The 21,450-nt window shown below is 43.2% G+C and overlaps 2 protein-coding genes and 1 long non-coding RNA gene across 4 annotated transcripts in view; 1 reads left to right on the top strand and 2 right to left on the bottom strand.

Moving 5' to 3' along the window:
* Positions 1–3,489, bottom strand: part of LOC126371018 (calcium channel flower) — a 32,573-nt gene extending 29,084 nt beyond the window's left edge. Inside the window, exons 1-2 of the mRNA XM_050016212.1 lie at positions 3,440–3,489; positions 3,239–3,359 (exon numbers count right to left, since the gene is read on the bottom strand). Of these exons, the coding sequence (XP_049872169.1) occupies positions 3,239–3,359; positions 3,440–3,442 (124 nt within the window). The 5' untranslated portion in view covers positions 3,443–3,489. The remainder of the gene's footprint in view (positions 1–3,238; positions 3,360–3,439) is intronic.
* Positions 1–21,450, bottom strand: part of LOC126371195 (uncharacterized) — a 187,759-nt gene that overhangs the window by 94,802 nt on the left and 71,507 nt on the right. The window lies entirely within an intron of this gene.
* The window catches only part of LOC126370060 (enhancer of mRNA-decapping protein 4), a 28,994-nt gene continuing 11,508 nt past the window's right edge, over positions 3,965–21,450 (top strand). The window contains exons 1-15 of one of the 2 annotated variants that reach the window (XM_050014719.1): positions 3,965–4,132; positions 4,887–5,101; positions 5,842–5,948; positions 6,168–6,277; positions 7,015–7,172; positions 7,489–7,685; positions 8,590–8,702; positions 14,065–14,372; positions 15,611–15,796; positions 16,559–16,671; positions 17,643–17,758; positions 18,450–18,594; positions 19,255–19,733; positions 20,412–20,592; positions 21,228–21,393. In XM_050014719.1, the coding sequence (XP_049870676.1) occupies positions 4,086–4,132; positions 4,887–5,101; positions 5,842–5,948; positions 6,168–6,277; positions 7,015–7,172; positions 7,489–7,685; positions 8,590–8,702; positions 14,065–14,372; positions 15,611–15,796; positions 16,559–16,671; positions 17,643–17,758; positions 18,450–18,594; positions 19,255–19,733; positions 20,412–20,592; positions 21,228–21,393 (2,641 nt within the window). In that variant the 5' untranslated portion in view covers positions 3,965–4,085. Of the gene's footprint in view, positions 4,133–4,886; positions 5,102–5,841; positions 5,949–6,167; positions 6,278–7,014; positions 7,173–7,488; positions 7,686–8,589; positions 8,703–14,064; positions 14,388–15,610; positions 15,797–16,558; positions 16,672–17,642; positions 17,759–18,449; positions 18,595–19,254; positions 19,734–20,411; positions 20,593–21,227; positions 21,394–21,450 lie in introns of both variants that reach the window. The other variant, XM_050014711.1, reaches the window with a different exon arrangement.

Here is a 21,450-nt window from a genome sequence, read left to right as displayed (position 1 = left end):
GATTAAGCCGCTTGATGGATACTATCTCCACAGAACTTTGTATATTGTTTTGTAATTCTTCTTCCGATAGCTCTATATCTATATCTTTTATTGTACCGAACGATACTCCTACTTCCCAAGTTTTTTGAATTTTCCATCCTTTCTCTTTAAATGCCTCACACTCTATAAATTTATCTGCACACTGCTCCGATCGAAAATTGATATGTATTTTGTAAGGATTTATAAATTTAATCCTCATGATTCCGGAAATATTGTTGCTCTTCATTAATTTAGCTAGTGCGAATTGTTTTGGAAATTTCTCCCCACACGTAACACTTAGTTGTATGTCCTCTAGTTGTCTTTTCTTCATCTTCCTCCCTCCGACTTGGTGCCACTCCTCCTCATTTTCAGCCTCCTCCTCCCTTCCTCGCTTATGAGGTTTAGCCTCCATTTGAATGATATCCCGCGAACCCTGATCCACCACATATATCACATCGCCACTAGATAACACTATGTCACCCATACACTCATCACTCTCAAGAGGTTCATGCGAAATTACGTCATCCGCCATCGCGCATAAAGATCATATTCCAACGAGATTTAGAAAGAGAGAATAGGCTCAATCAAATACAATCGATTAGCAAAAAAAAGCGTAGTACACACGTTCACTCCTAACGAGGTATGTGACCGTACAAAAATGACTAGTTATTAGTCAGATAAATACTTTGTGTTTTTGTTTTGTGTGTTGTTAGGTGAACTTCTATATTAATACTATCTGATTTTAGATAGGACGTTGGCTGTAGTTTTTGCATTCGACTCAACGTTACGGCCTAAGTTTAGGTCGAATTATGGTATTGATTCATCTTGACCGTAGATGGTTACCACCCTCCAAAGATAAGCTTGCCATCTAGTGACGAAACTCGTATTTCGGCATGACGTCTGAAGTAGCTGTTAGGGAAGACAGGAGTCGGGCAGTTGTACTTTGCATGTATGCCGATCACAATGTCCTGGTGCTATTCGGCCGACATAGCATCGTACCTTTTCTTACAAAAAAATAAGCTTCTAAAGCGTGTATCACCATCAGGTGAGATAGTGGTCAAACGAAAACCTATTTTTGATTAATAAAAATGTGTCCAAAGACGACCACGATATTACGCCTTTACCTGCATTATCGCCAGATAAAACTTTTTTCGCCAAAGTGTAGATGTCTATGAAAACTCCAGATTTTTGAGAAATCTAATTGAGTTCAAAATAGTGGTCATAGACGTTTAATGTCATAGTAATAAACATTCTGACGATCCTTTAAATAACGCGCCTGTCATATTTTATTTTATAACAAAATAAATCAAGAATGGAGATTTTAAAAATCCAACAACAGCCAAACTAATGGTCATACACTTTTATTGTCATAGTGAATAATGTTTACAGGTATCTTCTCGATAGTTTTGACATGTGTTTTTGCTGACCGGCACTTTTCACTTAGAAACTAAAATGTAAAGTCCAATAAAAGCCAAAATAATGGTCATAGACGTTTGGTGCCATAATAATAAATGGTCAAAGGGATAAGTTTTAACGGGATATACCAATATTGTTTCTTGGCCGGCACTTCACGTTTTCACCAAAATGTATGAAAAATACAAGTTTATTTTTTAATTCGAATAAAACTAGAAATATTGACGCTACGGCTTTGGTGCCATAGTAATAAATGCTCAGATGGATAAGTTCTAAGGATATATACCATTATTGTTACTTGGCCGGCACTTTATATTTTCACCAAAAATGTATGAAAAATACAGTTCTTTTAATTCGAATAAAACCGAAGATATTGACCCTACAGCTTTGGTGCCATAGTAATAAATACTCAGACAGATAAGGTCTAACGGAATATAGCAAAATTATTTTTTGGCCGGCACTTTGACTTCTGGGCCGAAATCCGATGATCTCCTTTGTGTGCAATAAAGTGTTTTATTATTATTATATCTCCCCCAGTTTTTGAAATGTTTGTCTGTCCTGTTTATAATCTGCCTGTTGTGTCTACAAACTATATTTCTTATCCTGTACTGTAATAAATAAAATAATATTCCTTCAAATGGTGCATATGTCAAATTAATTATTGTAATGTACATATCTATGTATTATATATAAATATACATTATTATATTAGGATTCTTATCATCATAGAATTACCACTTGGACATCTTTAAGTAAACTATCAATGGTGATAATTCCTGTAGACACAGTCAAATTTTTAAGTTACACCTGTCATTTTCTTATCTGCGGAAAGAGAAAGGGACAGATGATTGACAGATGTTAATTTTAAAAAGAATGAGTGAATTAATGAATAACCCAGGCGAATAAAATAGGCGCTGATATGCAACCCATTTGTTGTGTGCTGTCAACCTAATTTGGCAAATGTACAATTTTTAGAGGGTTGTTTTAGATTTGTGAGTAAAATTGATGGGTGTTCCATTAATTATAGGCCTGTAGATAACCCATCCCTTTCTTTTTAGAGAGAAAAGAAAATGACAGTTAGAAATAACTTAAAATAAGACCATTCAGTCAGTCTACGGCAAAAGTTATTTAATTTAGGCATTGTTGTAGTTATGTACAGTCATTTACATATAAAGGCTGTACTTATGTAAATATAATTACAGAGATAATACACCTTTAGGTGTAGATAACATGTCTTTAGAAAATCCATGAATGAACATAAGGAAAATAGTGTATGACATTATTAACATGTCCAAAGGTAAATCCCATTGAGAAAATATGTTACTAGGAATATTAATGAATATTGGATTTACCAGATATGCAAAAGGGGCGTAGTTAAAGGTACTTAGTTTTGAACAAGTATGTTTTTTTGGTCTTTAATTATTTTTTTGTAAGTATATTTTTAGTTTTCTAGTCAATTTGACATATATTTATCACTTCCTATTTTTATCATAACAAATAACTTACAATAATGATTTATTGATTTATTAATCATGATTATGCCTAATGGGTATAAAGTTAAAAAGAAATATTCAACTTATCAAAAACTTCGTATTTTTTTCAAGTGTAGATGTATACAATAAAATAAAGGATAACTTTTACAGATGAATCATCATTTTGGAAATTATAATAATAGGGTTGTTTTGTTGTTACTGCTGATAAGATAGTGAGGAGCCTACAGGTCTGCATGTAATGTATGCAAGGAGTACATCAAGCATGAGGCCGAGGAGTGTCCAGGGAGCATTTTAATACCAGAAACTATACGTACTGAAGCTGCCAACTGTCCCCAACCCCCGTCCAGCGTAGCGCATCCACCACGGGACGTCATCTTTCTGGGCATTCTCCCCGCCCGGCCGCGCCATCAGCATCGCCAGCTTGTCTGTCAACGACTGCAATAATAACACACATTATTACACACTTTTAGCGCAATTTAAACGCCAAGAATTAAATAAATTCGATTTAATTTTACCATTTTTACAAAAAATCAATTCACTGCCCTGTCACCTGTCAAGTTCCGACGGTTTGTTTTCATTGACATCGTCCTTGTCATTCCATTTTATTGATTCATTCATCCATCATTCCATGATTCCACCATTCCATCCCCAAGTTGTCTTCGACATTTTTATTCTTGAAAAAATCGCGAAATAATTTATAACACACAACTTCTTAAATTAAAACAAATAATTTTCTGCTTCCCTCTTTGCAATTCAACGGTACCATTTTTTGCATCTAGAACTAACTTAATAATCCAACGTTTCGTTATTTCGAATGGACTGGAGTTAAATTTCAAAGTATCTTTAGAACAACTCATTTTCAATCAAAGATTTTTTTTACATTGTTACGTTGCTGTATCATTATTTTAAAATAATACATTTTGGAAATAAATCTATGAATGACAAGATGTATCAATGTATTAAGAAAAATGTATCATTTTTACATATGTAAAACTAGAACCGATAAACGAAACGCACTCTCTTTCATTTTTCATGTCGGTCGGCTTTGAGCGGATCGCGTTCGTTTGTAATTTTTGCATTATTTTTGCAGTAATTACATTATTCTTTTGAATATCGCCATTCTTTTTGAATTCATGAGGAAAGTGGAAGATTGAAGTGAAAATGCAACCGACGATGCTTCCGAAGCTGACGGATACCACTCAGACTATGTAAGTGACAGATCACGGTATTTCATTTTTTAGCTTGGGAGGATTTTATAACTACATTGTTTTTGGTAAATTATGCAAACATTTGCTTTTTCGATTGCCACAAGGCTGGCGCTTCCCGTCGATATCTCAACATGTATAAATGGGGCTGCGTAAGCATCCGGTTGGAGGCCTAACCTGTTGCTACAAATTAATCCAGTCAGCGATTCGCTTTCTTCGAATTGTATCACGGGCATCGTTAATATTCCTAAGTGCGTTATCAGCCAGGAGCTATAAATGCCTATAGCAGCGTATTCCTAACCTGCCTTTCAATATATCCAAAGGAATATGAGGAAACTTTTACCAAGTCATAACTTTCGCTTTGTTTGACAAGGACTTCTAAAATGGCTTGCATAAAGAGGCCCCTGCAATTCATTCAATCCTTAGATTACAAGTTTGTTCGGTACCTATATAGCCTAATCACCTAGCAAGCAAACATTTTATCAAAACTACAATTCACCTAATTAGTAGCATCACTTGGTATTAAAGTTCTTAGGTATAAGATGAACTGGAGTTCTATGAGTTGGGACTTAGAATAATTTTGTGAGCCGTGGACATAGCTGAAGTTTAGAGTGAAATGTTGGAGATGACATATATCCTTAGATCTTTTTACATGATCATTATTATAGATAGTCATGATAAGATTAAAAATTATTGAGTTCTAGTATTTCTTCATGTGAAATATGCAACATAAATACTTACCCTTCCAACATTCCAGAACATTCTCTGAAGGTGACGAAGGATGTCACCACATGACAGGCGAGGTGTACGCCTCAGATGTGATTGTGCGCACCAATGCAGGTGCCCACAGCCATGGGAGCTCCAAGGTGAAGTTGAAGAGCCTCGTCGACTACAACTGGGAGCCCCGTCTTTACTCCGGACAACTACTTGCTGTTCATCTTACTGGGAAATACTTGGCGTATTGCATTAAGGGTATGCTTCATAATTCTTGTGTGCTTATCCATTAGTAAATGCTGATCTTATCAGTAATCTTATATAATCATTCTTCTTAAGACATTTTTTTTCTAACACTATGTGTGAATAAGATTTGAAAATAAGAACTTTATAATTTTTATTTTACTTAAAACAAATTATAATTATTTTCAATGTTTTGGAATTATTTCCAAGAGGAGAAAGAGAAAGAAGTAGATCATACAAGAAAGAGATAGGATAACAATATTTCTGAAATTCCAACATGGTGTTGGAAGAGAAAGCTCAAGACAGAGAAGAGTGGAGGTTGGGGGAAGCCTTATGCCAAAAGAGCTTGACCTGAAGTGAAAAATTAATGAAATCAAAATAGTATTCAAGTGTATAGTAGAGGAGGTAATTCCTAATAGTCAAGTCAGTTACTTTTTGCTAAACATCAAAAAACACAAAGTTACTATGGAATTTGTATGAAAAAGCACATTGATGTCATAGAAAAAACGTGATAAACGTGGACTTATTATTACGTTTTCTTGATTGAAATTTATAAATAAATAGAAAAAGGAAAATTTTTTTGTTTGTTTTAGACCTGCCTTTATTTAGTAATTGGAATTTGTACCTAGTACATGGCCCAATTGTTTCTTTGCTGCACCCTAGCAGGGTTTATGATGTGTTATTTTGTATACCACTGTACCGTCTTATGCAGGCAATGGAGTTTTTGATTTGATTTCCACTTGTTCTCTCTTTAGCTCCAAACCCAGTCAACCCAGGGACATGGTGTGGCATGGTGCGTGTGGTGTACAACCCTGAACCGGGGTCCGACCGCCGTGCTCTCATCAAGGGAATGAAGGGAGAGGTGGGTATTTTAAATATAGCTAATATACAGTTGTGAAAAAAATATTTTTAAAAATACCGGCAATGGCGCGCGAATAATGTTTTTATTATCTCTGGTAGAATTATCAGTGCGCGCGCAGATAGAAAGAGAGGCAGATAGAAAATTTATTATGTCTGGTATCTCAGCATATGAGAGGTTAAATTAGTGATGTGATGATTATTATTTTTGTATCACCCACAGGTGCAAGACCTAGCATTCGCCCACATCCAAAGCCAAGTGGTGCTAGCCTGTATTGATGAACAAGGAAACTTCTACATCCACGAAATAGAAGTCACCGATAGCGGACTTAGGTGAGTCCTGCTTCCATACATACTAATATTATAAATGCAGAAAGTGTATGTGTGTGTCTGTCTGTATGTTTGTCCGTCTCTCACGGTAAAACGGAGCGACGAATTGACGTGATTATTTAAGTGGAGATAGTTAAAGGGATGGAGAGTGACATAGGCTACTTTTTATCTCTTTCTAACCTGTGCCTAAAATGGGACAGGTGAGAAAGATACAAGACAACTTACAACCTCTAATGCTAGAGCTAAGATCTTGGTGATCAGCTCAGCGCCAGCCTTCAGGGTTCTGTGGTTGAGCGTTTGGCTATTCATCCTGAGGTGCCGGGTTCGTAATCGGGTCACAATTACAAAAATCACTTTGAGATCCCTAGTTTGGTTAGGACATTGCATCGATTGCCCCAGAGTAAGATTATTCGTTATTCAGAGGGTACAATGATTTTCGAATGATTCGAACTTAGATTTGAATTCATGTTTGGATCATAAATGATTATCACGTGCTTAGCCATGAAGGAAAACATTATGAAGAAACCCAAATTCCCGAGAAATGCATTATCGGAGGCATGTGACCTAACCTGTATTGGGCTGGTTTTCCCTTCGCGTGTTGGAAGGTCAGACAGGCAGTCGTTTCTGTAACTAACCAGACCTGTCAAATCTCTATGTTAGGAAAGTGCACCCTGTGAGAAACAGGATAACGCTAGAAAGATGATGATGTACGTAGAAGTGATGCAAAATGTTGTCTCCAGATGTACCCTGATAGCAGAAGTACGTGAAGACACGTGCGCCAGCTCGGTGACCACGTCGGGCTGCCACCGCGTGGTGTGGTGCCCCTATATACCAGACGAGGACGATGCCCCCGACGACGATGTGGCCATGCTGCTTCTTACCACCCACGCACACGTTGGTAAGGACACTGTATACTACGCTATGCTATGCTATGTTTCGGTTGCTATGTTTTTTTTTTAAGAACGTCTCTTTAAAAGCGCCCTGTGCCGAGGTTTCTCTTGCAGCTACTTTTCTTAGTAGACGATTCAAAGTGTAACTATCTTACCAACTGAATGAAGATGTTTTTGAATTTGTATGTGATGTTACAAATGTCGCTGGTTCAAAATTCGGTATTCGAACCCGGGACTTCCAGATCGTGAGTCCAACGCTCAACTACTGTACCTAACCGTTGATTGATCGATCGGATGGTAGGATTAAAGTGTGCCTCCCCGCAGCGCGCATGTGGAACGTGCGTGCCGTGGCCCGCGCTGTGGCCACGAGCGAGTCCCGCGGCGTGGCGTCGGCGCTGCTGCCCGCCACGCGCGGGCTGGCCGCCGCCGAGCACGGCGCCGCCATCGTCGACGCCGCCTTCTCGCCCGACGGCACCGCGCTCGCCACGGCCTCGCACGACGGATACGTCATGTTCTTCCAGGTACCACCATAACATACATAAACAGCCTGTACACGTCGCACTGCTGGGCATAGGCGTCTCTCAATCAACCGGAGGGGATCTGCTCCACTGCGGTTTGACGGTGGCATTTGGGCTAGTAGTCCGGGACCATCTTACTTTCCCGTACATCCAGGTGATTCAGCCTACAGTGTCCTTGTGTCCTTGCCAAACAAAGGACAACTTAAGGTGATTTTCGACGGTGTCCCCATCGAGAATCGAACGCGGATCTCGAGATCGTAAGCCCAATGCTTTTAACTACTAGACCACGGAGGCTGTTCACCGTTATAGAAGAGTTATTTTAAGATTACCTTTGCCGTGCCCTAGCAGGGTATCATAATGAATTATTTTATGATACCACCTTACCATCTCTATGTACTACACGGAAGGCAATGAAGTTTTTGGTTTGATTTGTCACTTATCTTTTAATCCAATCAAAAAGTCAGCTCCTCTTGACGCTTTTTCGTACGAGATTGCGCCCAAAGTGGGCCTAAGTGTATAGGCCACAAGTGGTCGGACCTTGAACTCATCACGTTATGCATCATACTCTTCTCGAAGATATCAACCCGAGCCAAAAGAGGGCGTAATGGAGCCGTGAATGCAATGACCAATACTCACGGGTTCCATACTGACGTCTTGGGACGACTACTTACATTAGTAAGCAACCGAGACCAGCGACTTAACGCACCTTCCGAAGCATGGATCATCTTACTTTTGGACAATCAAGTGATCAGCTTGTAGTGTCCTGACCACAGTAGTGATTTTTGTGATGGGGACATATCCCACCAGGATTCGGACCCAGGACCTCCGGATCGTGAGCCCTACCCTTAACCACTTGACAGAGGTACACAGACTTATGGTCAGATATGTAACGAGTGCTCCCTGACAGGTCTACATGGACAGCGAGGGCAGTCCTCGCTGCCTGCACAAATGGCAGCCGCACGGAGGCAAGCCGCTCAGCTGCCTCTTCTTCCTCGACAACCACAAGAACTACAACACTGAGTGAGTCCATATTTTACTCTATACCCTCATTTCCAATACAATAGAAATAGTTTAATAGAAGTACTTTCACAACCTTTCCTACCCCATCCTCCCCTTCAAAGATAAATTAATAACTCATTGGTGCAAGTCCGGTACCAGGGTTGCAACTGTGTCTCCCCGTTTGAAAAGCTAGCCAGTTAAATACAAGACTATCATCATCATCATCACCAGCCCATTAACGTCCCCACTGCTGGGGCACGGGCCTTCCCTATGGATGGAGAGGGAGATCGGGCCTTAAACCACCACGCGGGCCCAGTGCGGATTGGTGGTTATTAACGACTGCTAATGCAGCCGGGACCAACGGCTTAACGTGCCTTCCGAAGCACGGAGGAGCTCGAGATGAACTTTTTTTTTTGTGGTCACCCATCCTATGACCGGCCTTTGCGAAAGTTGCTTAACTTCAACAATCGCAGACCAAGCGCGTTAACCGCTGCGCCACCGAGCTCCTCAAGACTATAGTCTTCTTTTATCGTGTGGGCTGTGAGGTGGATTACGAACGTCATCCAGTGTTCGGAAAACCCATTTAAAAAGTTAACCGATATAAAAGGTTAACAGATTCAATCGGTATCCTTTTATTACGGTAACACGTTAATCTGTTAACCTATTGAAACCTGTTAACACATATCAAGGGTTAACCTCGGTTTTATAGGTTATTACTAACGAAGAGTAAAATATTAAAACAAACTCAGCTGGAAAGAGAAAGATGGGTATAAACGGGAAACAAGCGTTTTTGAAGAATCGGTTATATTCGACAAAATGAATGGAATCGTTAAAAATCGGCTAAAATCGTCTGGATTCGAGTAAAATTTACAAAATTGATTGGAATCGATAAGGATGGCTAGATTCCACTTCACTCGACTGGATTCCAGGTTATTCACCTACCTTAATGACACATCGGAGTTGGCAAAGTGGAGTTGGTAATGCGGAGTATAGTATCCCTCAACGCAACTTTTTCTTCTGGGGGACTTCAACGCCTACCATCAAGAGTGTTTGTACCCGCTCCAGAAGACCGACCATGCTGACAAAGGCTGACAAAGAGGTGCAGGCTTTTGCCTTGTCACTAAGTTTCTCACAGCTGGTAAATTGCGCTGCAAGGGTACCTGACGTTGCCAACCATACCGCCAACTGCTTGGACCTTCTGCCGACAACTGATCCGGACCGATATCAAGTATCAGTGACTTTCCTTTATGAACTTCCGGCCATTGTTTGGTGAGATCTCTATCTGTCTATCCCCCATCTGATCTTAACCGCAGAGAATCCAGGCGAATATGACGATACAAGTTAGCAGACTGGGATGAGATGCGGCACTTCTTCGCGTCCTATCCTTGGAGTGAGGTATGCTTTTCTTCAGAAGACCCGACGAGCTGCGCAGACCCGCATACCGGGTGTGGGCTGAAGAATATACCTGCAAAGCTCCTAACTCTGAAGAAAACTCCGAATAACGCCGCCAAGTCTTGCAAGAGGACAATACGCGGAGCTCGTTTCGACCATATAAGTAGGCCAAATCGGTGCGAAACTGGCTAAGTACCCAACTGGTATTTATCTAGCTAATTTCTGCCGTCTGTTGTTGCCGCCATTGCTGAAACCTGATGGATCGCTGACCTATACCGCGCACGAGAAGGCAAATTTATTTATCTCCTCACCTGCGACTCTCGTCTAGATGCTGAGAACAATATTCCACCTAGTGTACCTCCTTGTGATCTGGCAATGGCAATACTGGTCTGAAAAAAATTTGAATGCCATCGAAACTACAAGAAGAAGAAGAATGGCAGAGATCTGTATCCGGCAACATGAGGTCCTAAAAATGCTTCACATTCTAGACGTGAATGAGTTCCGTGGTCCAGATGGTATTCCAGCAATCGTACAGCAGAACTGTGCACTTGAGTCGTCTCCAGTACTGACACGGCTCTACCGGCTCTCTTTGGGTTCAGGACTAGTCCCGAACCCATGTAAGCTTGCCTATGTGCAGCCTGTGTCCAAAAAAGGTAATCGTGCCGTGCCGACCCTGCTAACTACCGCCCCATCTCAGCGAACTTGAACAATTCCCTTCTACTCGATCGACTACTTACGTATAGTGACCGCCAATTTGGTTTCCGCCGTAATAGGTCAACTGGCGATCTTCTTGTGTACGCTACACACTTGCGAGGCTCTTGCCGTGTCCTTTGATATCACAAAGGTTTTTGATAGGGTTTGGGAGAGTCTTATTGGAAATATAGCCATAGGCTTATTGGAAAGCTTCCGGCATATGGGATCCCTTCTAGCCTGTGTAATTAGATATCTGACTTCCGGAGGAATAGACGGATTCGGGAATTCGTCGATGGGTGCTCGTCTGATTTACATGGTATTAGTGCCGGAGTCCCTCAGGGATCTGTTCTCTCTCCCACTATCTTCCTGCTCCAGATCAATTATCTGCTGATTTATGTCCTATGGGTATACAGACGATAGCACAGTGACGGAGAACAAGCACCAGGGATGTCAGCGTTATCAGAACTTGTTATCAGAATCTTATGAATCGTGTGAATTTGACTCTTAAGTCCGTCTCAGAACGGGGTGACAACAACTTGGTCGAATTCAGCGCTTCCAAAACCCAGGCATGTCTGTTCACCGCGAAACGAATCTGGCTCCAATGTTCCGGAGTGTACCCATTAGTGATGTAACGAATATTAGCATTCGCGAATATTTTTTGCAGATATTCGTATACACATTCGCGAATGTCTAAAAATTTACATTCGTTACACCATCACTAATATCCACGTCAATTACCAACTATCTCGAGCTCTATGGTATGGACCTAATTGCCAACCTAAACTTCGGCTGCTACACCGAGTCAATAACAAAATTGCAGCCAAAAATCAGACATCCTTTCTAAAGTCAGATGATACTTCCCCTCAAAGCAGTTGCTCGATCTATACACAGCACAGGTTCGTTGTTGTATGGAGTACTGCTGTCACCTTTGGCAAGGCTCTGCCAGCTCTCGGTAGGCCGCTCTTGACTTGGTGGAGCGTTGAGCATTAAAGCTCGTAGACAATGAGTCGTTAGTGAAGACTCGACTCCAAAGTCTAAAACACAGACGAAGGGTAGCGGTTTTTTATAGGATACACTTCGGTGTGCGGTTCAGTGTGTGCAGGAACTTCATGAGTTAATTCCACCCACACTATTCCATCTTCGAACAACTAGTCGTCGACAGACATTTCATGTTGTGGATATACCACCAATCCGCACTAAACGTTTTGCCTCTCCCTTTTTGATGCGAATAGCAAAGGACTGGAACAGTCGTCTGCATTTCCAACTCGTTATAATTTTGCATTCTTCAAGGCTAGGGTGAATAGGCATTTACTAGGTAAGCGTGATTCACCCTAGACTACATCGTCCCATACCACCAGGTGAGACTGACGCGGTTTTCAAACGCGGTCAAACGTGAGCCTATATTATTAATAAAAAACTGACGATTTTAGTCGTTTCCAGGCGATTTTGTGGAATCCAGTCTAGTAGAGTGGATTTAAGTCATTTGTGTCAGTTTAATTCCATTTAAACTGATTGTGACGATTCTAGGTGCTTGTCAAATTCAGTCCATTTTAATCGATTCTAGTCGAATCCAGTCGATTCCTCGACTAAAAAATAGACTCGATTCAAGTCTTTAAATGAATATACGCATCATACAAAACCGTAACGTACCATACGCCTAAACCATGCGATACGGACTTCATCCTATGGCTACGTATTAAGATGCATCCCAATTCCATCTCAGATCAGAGTAATATTCAAGATCACTCAAACAAGTGAGTTAGAGAGCGTTATTATATTGTCTAGATTCCATGACGACTACCTTCCGACTTCATACTAGTAACCACATCTTGCGTCATTTTAAAATGGAGTTCCTATAACCACCTGGTTACCATCAGATCTTGAATACTAACCAGAGCTAGAATGCTCGTCAAGGCAAATTATTTTAACATCGAGTTTCTAAGTTGACAATACAAATGACCACCTGGTCATCATCACACCCTGAGTATCAACCAGCAACAACCACCTAGAGTCAGAGTTCTCATCAAGACAAATCAAACAAACCCAAACTTGGAGGTCTTGCGTCATTTAAATTTCGAGTTCCTACCTTTTGGTTATCATCCAATCCTAAATACCAACCACCAATAAAGTTCTCATCAAGACAATTCAAACAAGCCCAAACTCGAAGGTTACGCGTTATTTTAATATCGATTTCCTAACTTATGACCACCTGGTCATCATCAGACGCTGAATACCAACCACCAAAGGGAAGTATAGCTAAAAGGCTCATCAAGACAAATCAAACAAGCCCAAACTCGGAGGTCTAGCGTTATTTTAATATCGAGCTCCTATCCTTATAACCACCTGGTTATCATCACACCCTGAGTATCAACCACCAACAACCACCTAGGGTCAGAGTGTTCATCAAGACAAGTCAAACAAACTCAAACTCGGCGATCTTGCGTAATTTTTTTGTGGAGTATATATAATAATATAATATAACCTGGTCATCATCAGACCCTGGATCTTTCCGTCATGTCTACAAATCTTCTCGTAATTATCACCTATCAAACAAAAAAAAACGTAACCAAATCGGATCATGCGTTCTGCAACTACGTTACGCCCTTTCCGCGTAGCGTCGCTGGTTAAAAAGTAAACGTCGAAATAGTAAAAAACAAAGCGCGTGGAACGATTAAACGACGCCGACAAGTGCCTGCAGGTTGCTTGGCGCAGCGTTGCCAGCTTTCTTTTCGCACGACGGAATGGCAACATGCAAAAATAACCGTTTGTAAAGCGGTTAACCTATCATTCCTGTTAACCTTTAATTTCTGTTAACAGTGTTCGCATTAACCCCCTTGATAAAGAATACCGAAATGTTTCGGTATACGCCTGTACTGTTAACACATATTTATTTCGGTTAATAACCGAATTATTTCTGTTATTAACCCTAACCGGAGGAACACTGACGTCATCAACCCTGGTGAGTTATAGTCAGAGTTAGTGAGCTGCCAAAGGCCCCTGACATCAGCTCACCCACGTAGCGACTACTTATTTACATCAGTAGGTAGTAACCGGGACCAACGGGTTAACGAGCCTTCCGAAGCAGTTAGATGATTCTTACTTTCGAACAATCAGATGATCAGCCTGTAATAGCCTAACCAAACTAGGGACCACAAAGTGTTTTTGTGGTATTTCCCCTGCGGGATTGGAATCCCTGCTCCACACAGGCCGTTAGGACTACAGTGACTACCAATGACGCTAGTGCCTAAACCAAATGACGCTCGACTTGGCCATAAATGTCCAATTTGCACTGTTCCAGCGTGCAATTCTGGAAGTTCGCGGTGACAGGCGCCGAGAACAACACGGTGATCAAGATCTGGTCGTGCAAGTCGTGGAGTTGCATGCAGAGCATCACGTTCTCCCCGTCGCTGGGCGTGGAACCGGCGCTGGGGCTCAAGGCCATGCTGGACACCAGCGCCAGCTTCCTGCTGCTGTCGGACTTCCGAGCTCGCAGCCTGTACGTGCTCAACATGGCGCGCGACAAGGACGATACTGTGGCCTACTGCAGGAGCATCTCCGAGTTCCTGCTGCCATACCCCGTGCTCAGCTTCTCCATCGTCGACGCTGGTCAGTGGCTCTCTGGTACTTTTTATTTATTAATTCCTTTGTAATTGTTTTTTTAGGGTTCCGAACCTAAAAAGGTAAAACGGAACCCTTAGGATCACTTTCTCCGTCCGTCTTTCCATCTGTTTTTAAATAACATACGCTCGCGTTTGACCACAATCTCACCCGATGGTAAGTGACGATGTGGTCTAGAGTGGATCAAGCTTACCTAGCAAATGCCTATTCACTCTAGCCTTGAAGACTCCCAGATAACGAGTTGGAAAAACATACGACGGCAGACAGTTCCAGTCCTTTGCTATTCGCATCAAAAAGGAAGAGGCAAAACGTTTAGTGCCCTCTGTCTACTGTCTGGGGACTGATATCAGGCAGCCAAATTACCAAATTGTATAACAATATTTAATGTTTTTTTTTTTTTTTTTTTTTTTTCAAATAACGTCTAAGGATCTGGCCCGGGGTTTTTCTTGCAGCTTCTTTGGTTGTGAGAAGCGGCAGTAGTTTTAGATGGATGAGACGTTCGTTATGTAAAAAATGACGACGAAGCAAATGGAATTTCGTAGTCTGCTTATTCCGCCTCTGGTGGAAATTGTGGAAAACAGGTGTGACTATCTATACAGGGTGTTAGTGACATTGTAACGAATACCGAGGGTGATGATTCAAACCATGATTCTGAGTTGATATCAAATGGAATTTCCTGTTGGAAAATTCATGAAAATTTTAGTGTTTAATTATTTTCAGTTCCATACTTTGACAAAGGCTCAAAGGTCCAAACTTCAGGTCTGCCAGCGAGCAATGGAACGCAGCATGTTGGGTGTGAAACGGACTGATCGTGTCAGAAACACCGTGCTGCGTTCTAAGACTCAAATTGCGGACGTGGTCCACGCAGGCGCCAAGTTAAAGTGGGATTGGGCAGGTCACGTCTGTCTGATGCCTAAAGATCTGTGGGCTAAGATCACCACAGAATGGTCTCCGAATAGAGACAGACGCAGGCGTGGCAGACCGAGGCGGAGATGGCGCGATGACTTGGATGCTTTCCTGGAAGGCTGGCTGGAGGAAGCACTGGAGAGAGAGTCCTGGAAGAAATGGAGGGAGGCCTTTGCCCAGCAGTGGGACACTAGGCTAGATAAGATAAGACTTTTGCGACGGAAAATTCCACTTGATATCTACTCAAAATCGTGGTCTGAATCATCCTTCGAAAGTTTTAGTTACGATGTCACTAACAACCTGTATAAACCTCTCCCCAGACGCAGAAATCCCAACCCGCGAGTCGGCATGCGAGTCTCCGTTCCGTCGCAACGGATCCTCCGCGTCCTGCGAGGCCACCGACGACCCGCGCGAAGTGAGACTGCGGCTGTACATCGTGCAACCCAAGGGGCTGCAAGAAGGAGAGCTGTTCTATACGCCGCCCAGCGACGACGTCGCTGACTGCGGTGAGCACTGTACCATTCTTCTAGCGTGTGGGTTGTGAGGTGGATTACCAACCCCATCAACCCTGGTGTCAGTCATTATTGAGTCGCCATAGGCCCCTAACATGACTCACGTAACGACTACTCACTTATATCAGTAAGTAGTAACCGGGACCAACGGCTTAACGTGCCTTCCGAAGCACGGATCATCTTACTTTTGGACAATCAGGTGATCAGCCTGTAATGTCCTAACCAAACTAGGGATCACAAAGTGATTTTTGTGATGTAACCCCACCGGGATTCGAACCCGGTTGTAAGATTTGAGCAACTTCAGCACTTCAGTTGAATGACCTGAATTATCTCCCTAGCATTATCCCGTTTTTCACAGGGTCCGCTTACCTAACCTGAAGATTTGACAGGTCCGGTTTTTTACAGAAGCGACTGCCTATCTGACCTTCCAACCCGCAAAGGGAAAACCAGCCCAGTACAGGTTAGGTCACATACCTCCGAAAATGCATTTCTCGGAAATGTGGGTTTCCTCACGATGTTTTCCTTCACCGCTGAGCACGTGATAATCATTTATGATCCAAACATGAATTCGAAAACAAATTCGACAATCATTGGCTTAGGCCTGTGCTGGATTCGAACCTGCTGCCTCAAAGTGGGAGGCAAGCGTTCTGCCAACTGGGCTACCTCGGCTACCTCGTTTGTTTAACTATTGTGTCTGACAATCTCGGCCGCAGGATGATGCACCGTGCAAGATACTATATATCTTATCCTTTTCAGATGAGAACTCAAAACAGAACATATCGTTCCCGGACGTGTCGGAGCTAGCCTTGGAAGAGAAGTCCGAAGACGGGGTGTCAGGCGGGCTCGCGAGCAGCATCCTACAACAACAGGTACTGTACAGTCATGAGCAATATCATGTACCCACTTTAGAACCCTGTCGCACTAAAAAAGTTAAGGTGATATGGTTTCAAAGTGTATACATATTTGTACTCGTGAACATACTACCCACAACACACCCTGGACACTCCATACATAGATCCTCATTCTTACCGTGTATCGTCTTAGGGTTGAATTGCATCTGGCACCCCATCGCACTATCCTTTTCTGTCACTTTCGCGAGTCCTTTTTCCTCATTAAAAAGTAAAAATCATTAAGTGGCATGTGACCAGAACGAACTCTAAATGCCAAAAATAAAGTACCCCTCAGACCAGCACCATCAAACCAAGGTTGGATATTTGGTAGGTTTTGTATAGATCTATACCATATGCCTGTCTGCTGAGCGCTCTATAAAGTAATTTTGCCATTTTTGGTAAAAAATAGTTCTGATATCTCGAAACAATTCAGAGGCGTATGGTTCACAAAGCACATCCCGATCACTACAAACTCCATCATTGGCAAGTTGATCTGCCATTTCTTTGCCTCTCAACCCTATATGAGATGGTACCCATTGTAATGCAATGGATGAGCCAACTTTCTGGCCGTCATGGACAATCCTATGGATATAATTATGCTACCTGTGCAACTGCAACAGCAACTGAGGTAAATATTAAATGAGGAATTGGTGCGGGACGGAAAATTACCATTGTATACCATTATGATTTATTGTATTACACCATATACCATTGTAGTATTATTGTTTACAAGGTTTTAGTGACACCGTACTCTATACTGAGGGGGAGATTCAGCTGATGATTCTGAGTTATTAAATTGAGTCCTTTTTTATTAAATACATTCTGAGTTATAAACATGAATTTTGCGACGGAAAATTCCACGTAATATGAACTCGGAAACATGAGCTGAATCATCCCCCTCAGTATTCGGCCCGGCACTAACCCCTGCCCCGCCCGGCGCGGCCCCACAGAGTCAACAACTAAAAAGCCTGCTGCTGCGCGCGCAGCCGGCCGCCATGCTGGTGTCGGAGCCCGCGCTGCACACGACGCATCATCCGCTGAACCTCATGACTCCGGACGCTTTCAGGTACCACTATGATGTTATTTTTATAGTGGAGTACGCTCCATAACCTGTGTAGGTTATGGTGTCCATAACATCATAACACGCTGTTTATCTTAACAAATGGCGTAAAAATTAGGACTGACAACACAAACGGAGTAACGAACAAAATTTAAGTATAGGACCCGCGTGCATTTTCAGTCCGTTAACTATCCACAATCTGAGGCAGTACCTGTTCGGCGCGTCCTTGCCGCGGGGGTGGACGCCTCTTACTTCAGTAGGCCGGAGTGAGATGGTGGCTGAGTTCGAATAGGGACCCAGACCTACGGGCTATAACGTAGACCCCTTGCCCAGGGATACGGGTGAAGACCTCAACGGTTGCAGAGACGAAGATGGGAGCCATCGGTACGGCAATGCAGGACGGAAGGGGCAAGTCACAGGGACTGTAACCTGGAACCTGACAGAGGGCTGTCTTCTGCACCTGAATAGTACTGACAGTTACTGGTCAGTACTATACAGAGGCAGAAGACAGGAGTCCTAGTATGGGTTTGTAATAGACTACTCTGAGCGCTATCCCACTTGCGTCAGACAGAGTACTGCGGGACGGAAAGCAAGAGGGAAACCACTGTCCTATTTTTCCCTAATAAAGTAGCATGGAAAATGCTGCACCGACAAGAGCGTGGCTCGTAAATTGATGATGATGATGAACTATCCACAGTTCCCCGGGGAAGCGCGAGGAGGAGGACCCGCCGCTGGCGTCCACGCCCGACGTGGACCACAAGGTGACCTCCGGGGGCTCCAGCCCCAGCCGCGAGGTGCAGCAGATCATGGCGCATAACTCCGGGCTTTACAAAGAAGATCTGGTCAGTATACATTTTTACATCATAATCCAGTCACTGCCCCTTTGACTGTGTGACTACTGACCTACCCCTTTATAGATACAGGCGTTATAATCCAGTGTTGATCACCCGCTCAATTTTATTACGTTGCGCAGGGCTAACCCTGCAGGTTAGTGTACATCCGTAGGCATAACACTCCGTCCGTGTAGTCATAACACTTTAATCCAAACTCTTTTCACCAAACCAGTTCATTCTTCTTTTCTCTTTCCAGTTCCAAATCTAAATAAAGTATTTTGCACTTTAGTGGCTGAAAAATAAGATATTTTGTATCTAATATATCAATCAATCAATCAATCCTTCCTGACCGTATTCGGCCACAGCGACTCGACAACTAATGAGAGCGTCGTTCGTGTGCTCTCATGTGACTGACATATCCGATCTTAGCATTAAATGTACGACCGCATTCAATGCACGTCAGCACTCCTCTTAAATAATTATAATTTACGGCAGCAGGTGGTCGCGCCTTGAGCTCGTCTCGTTTCGTATCGAGCTTCTGAAGTCTCTCCTTCTCGAAGTCAAACACCTTGGTGTTCACTGTACGCCTCCATAACGACCGTTCAGCTGCCTCCGCCTCCCATTGCAACGGGTCTACGTCACATCTAATATATGAACTTTATCTGATAGGAAGAAGAATCCAACCAGACACCAGTAGTCGAAGAGGACTCGTCATCGGTAGTTCAAAACGGCACCGAACCAATATTCCCCAACAACGACATATTCGTCTCCCCGGAGAAACCGACAACAAAGTTACCCGAGACCACCTGGCCGCAGATATCTATAGCTCAGATCAACGAAGCCAATCAACGGAAGGCTTCAAGCGACAAGTCCAGCAGTCAATCGTTGAACAACTCCCTCAACGTTTCCACGGTTGAACGCGCCGGGAGCGAGGAGGCCAGAGTCAGCGGGCTGTCACCAGCAGACAAAACAAGACTGGAGTTACTGGAGCATAAGTTGGACAAGCTTTGTGATCTGGTGATGCAGCAGAGCAGGGAGTTGAGGGCGTTGAGGGGCGAGATGGCCAGCCCGCGGGAGATGATCGATGAAGCGCTACACGCCCACTCGCAGAGGACCACGGCGGCCATTGAAAGCGCTTTGGCTGATGGGTGAGTACTCACATATACATTTACAACATTAAAATGTACACACATTAATATAGCTATAGTTGGAAAACATAAACATAAAGGTATTTGGGTGCTGCAGCTCACCACGAAAGGCCAGGGTTCAGTGGCAATTTACCCAGAGGGCAACACTGATTTTCAACCCACGCCGATCGGTGAAACGCGAGTCATTCATATTTGTAGGTTTCAGCTTTTTGAAAACGATTCTGTGCCTCATCAGGTAGGCCTCAAGGTATAAAGGTCGAGCCAGCACTTACTCCTCACCGCTTCGTAGCACGAGTGTGGACACCGTGTTATTTTATTTTTATTTAATTTATTTGGCTCACAAAGCAGGTTGGGATTACAACACTAAAAATAGGTACAAAAAATTGTCTAAATTAATTCATTGTTGTAAATTATCTCCAACAAACGTGTTTTAAATGAATGCGCGTCAACGCAAGGCAAGCATGCGAGCAGCGAGTTGTTGTTGCACGGATCGTCTTACTTTCGGACAATCAGGTGATCAGCCTGTAATGTCCTAAACAAACTAGGGGTCACAAAGTGATTTTTGTGATATGTCCCCACATTCGAACCCGGGACCTCCGGATCGTGAGCTCAACGCTCAACCACTGGACCACGGAGGCCGTCAAAGGAATGATCATGTAATATTAACATTCCTCCCAGCTGGGAACGCATCTCTCGCGTGGGGGAGACGGCCAGCTCCCGCGCGGCTCATGCAGCAGGCGTCGGCGCGGCGCGGGCCTTGGAGCCCCTGGCCGCAGCCTTGCAGCACGAGCTAGCTGCCAAGTTGACCGCCACCGACCACCTACTGCGGGACAACATCGACAAGCTGGCCAACAGCAAGGTATGACAATGGCAGGCTGGCCAACACCAACATAATATAGCTTTACCACCACCATTGCTTTTTGACGTGACTTATTGTAGATTTGCCGCAGATGGCATTACCTACTTGGCCAGACAAATAGGGGCCCGGTACAAAATTTAAGACAATATGCCTTAGGATTACCCAGTTGGGTGCGAATCTCGGCTCAGGGCGTCGTCTGAGAGGAAGAATATTTGAAAGAATTAATCGACCCTAATGGGTCGATAGCGATAAACGCTGAATAAGGGAAATCGTCGACGACGCCGGCGGGGTCAGTATCGGGTTTAATTTAGAACCACCGATCTAGCTGCGAGAGAGCGAATTGCCAATTTTGGTAATTCTTGCAGGGGGCTTAAAATGGCCACATCGCAGCAATTCATCTAAGAAAGCAATATTGCTATTTGACATTTGCGCGTATAAAAGTAAGTGCGCAGTGCAAACAAATTTCAAATTGCAATATTGCTTTCTTAGTCCAGTCCGTGCTCCAATGCATTAACTTCTTTCACCCTAAGGTTGCCTGGCAGAAATTGCTGTTTAGCAATAAGGTCGCCTATTGTGTTTGGTTTTTATTCGTATGTTTATGTCGTTGTGCAATAAAGTATTTGTTACTCCCCAAGACGATAATGGAGCGGCTGTCATCGTCCATCGCCAAGTCTCTGTCGGACATGGTCCGCGAGTCCTTCCGCGGCGCGCTGTTCGAGAGCGTGGTGCCCGTCATGGAGAAGGCGCACGCGCAGATCTTCCGGCAGATCAACCACGCCTTCCAGACCGGCACCAAGGAGTGTGAGTATCACGAGTAGATGTCAATTTGAAATGTGGAATTGAAAAATTTTCGAATCC

This window comes from Pectinophora gossypiella, chromosome 1, assembly GCF_024362695.1.
Source record: "Pectinophora gossypiella chromosome 1, ilPecGoss1.1, whole genome shotgun sequence".
Classification (NCBI taxonomy): Eukaryota; Metazoa; Arthropoda; class Insecta; order Lepidoptera; family Gelechiidae; genus Pectinophora; species Pectinophora gossypiella.
Note: the sequence above shows the minus strand (reverse complement) of the source record. Positions and strands in the feature narration are given on the sequence as shown.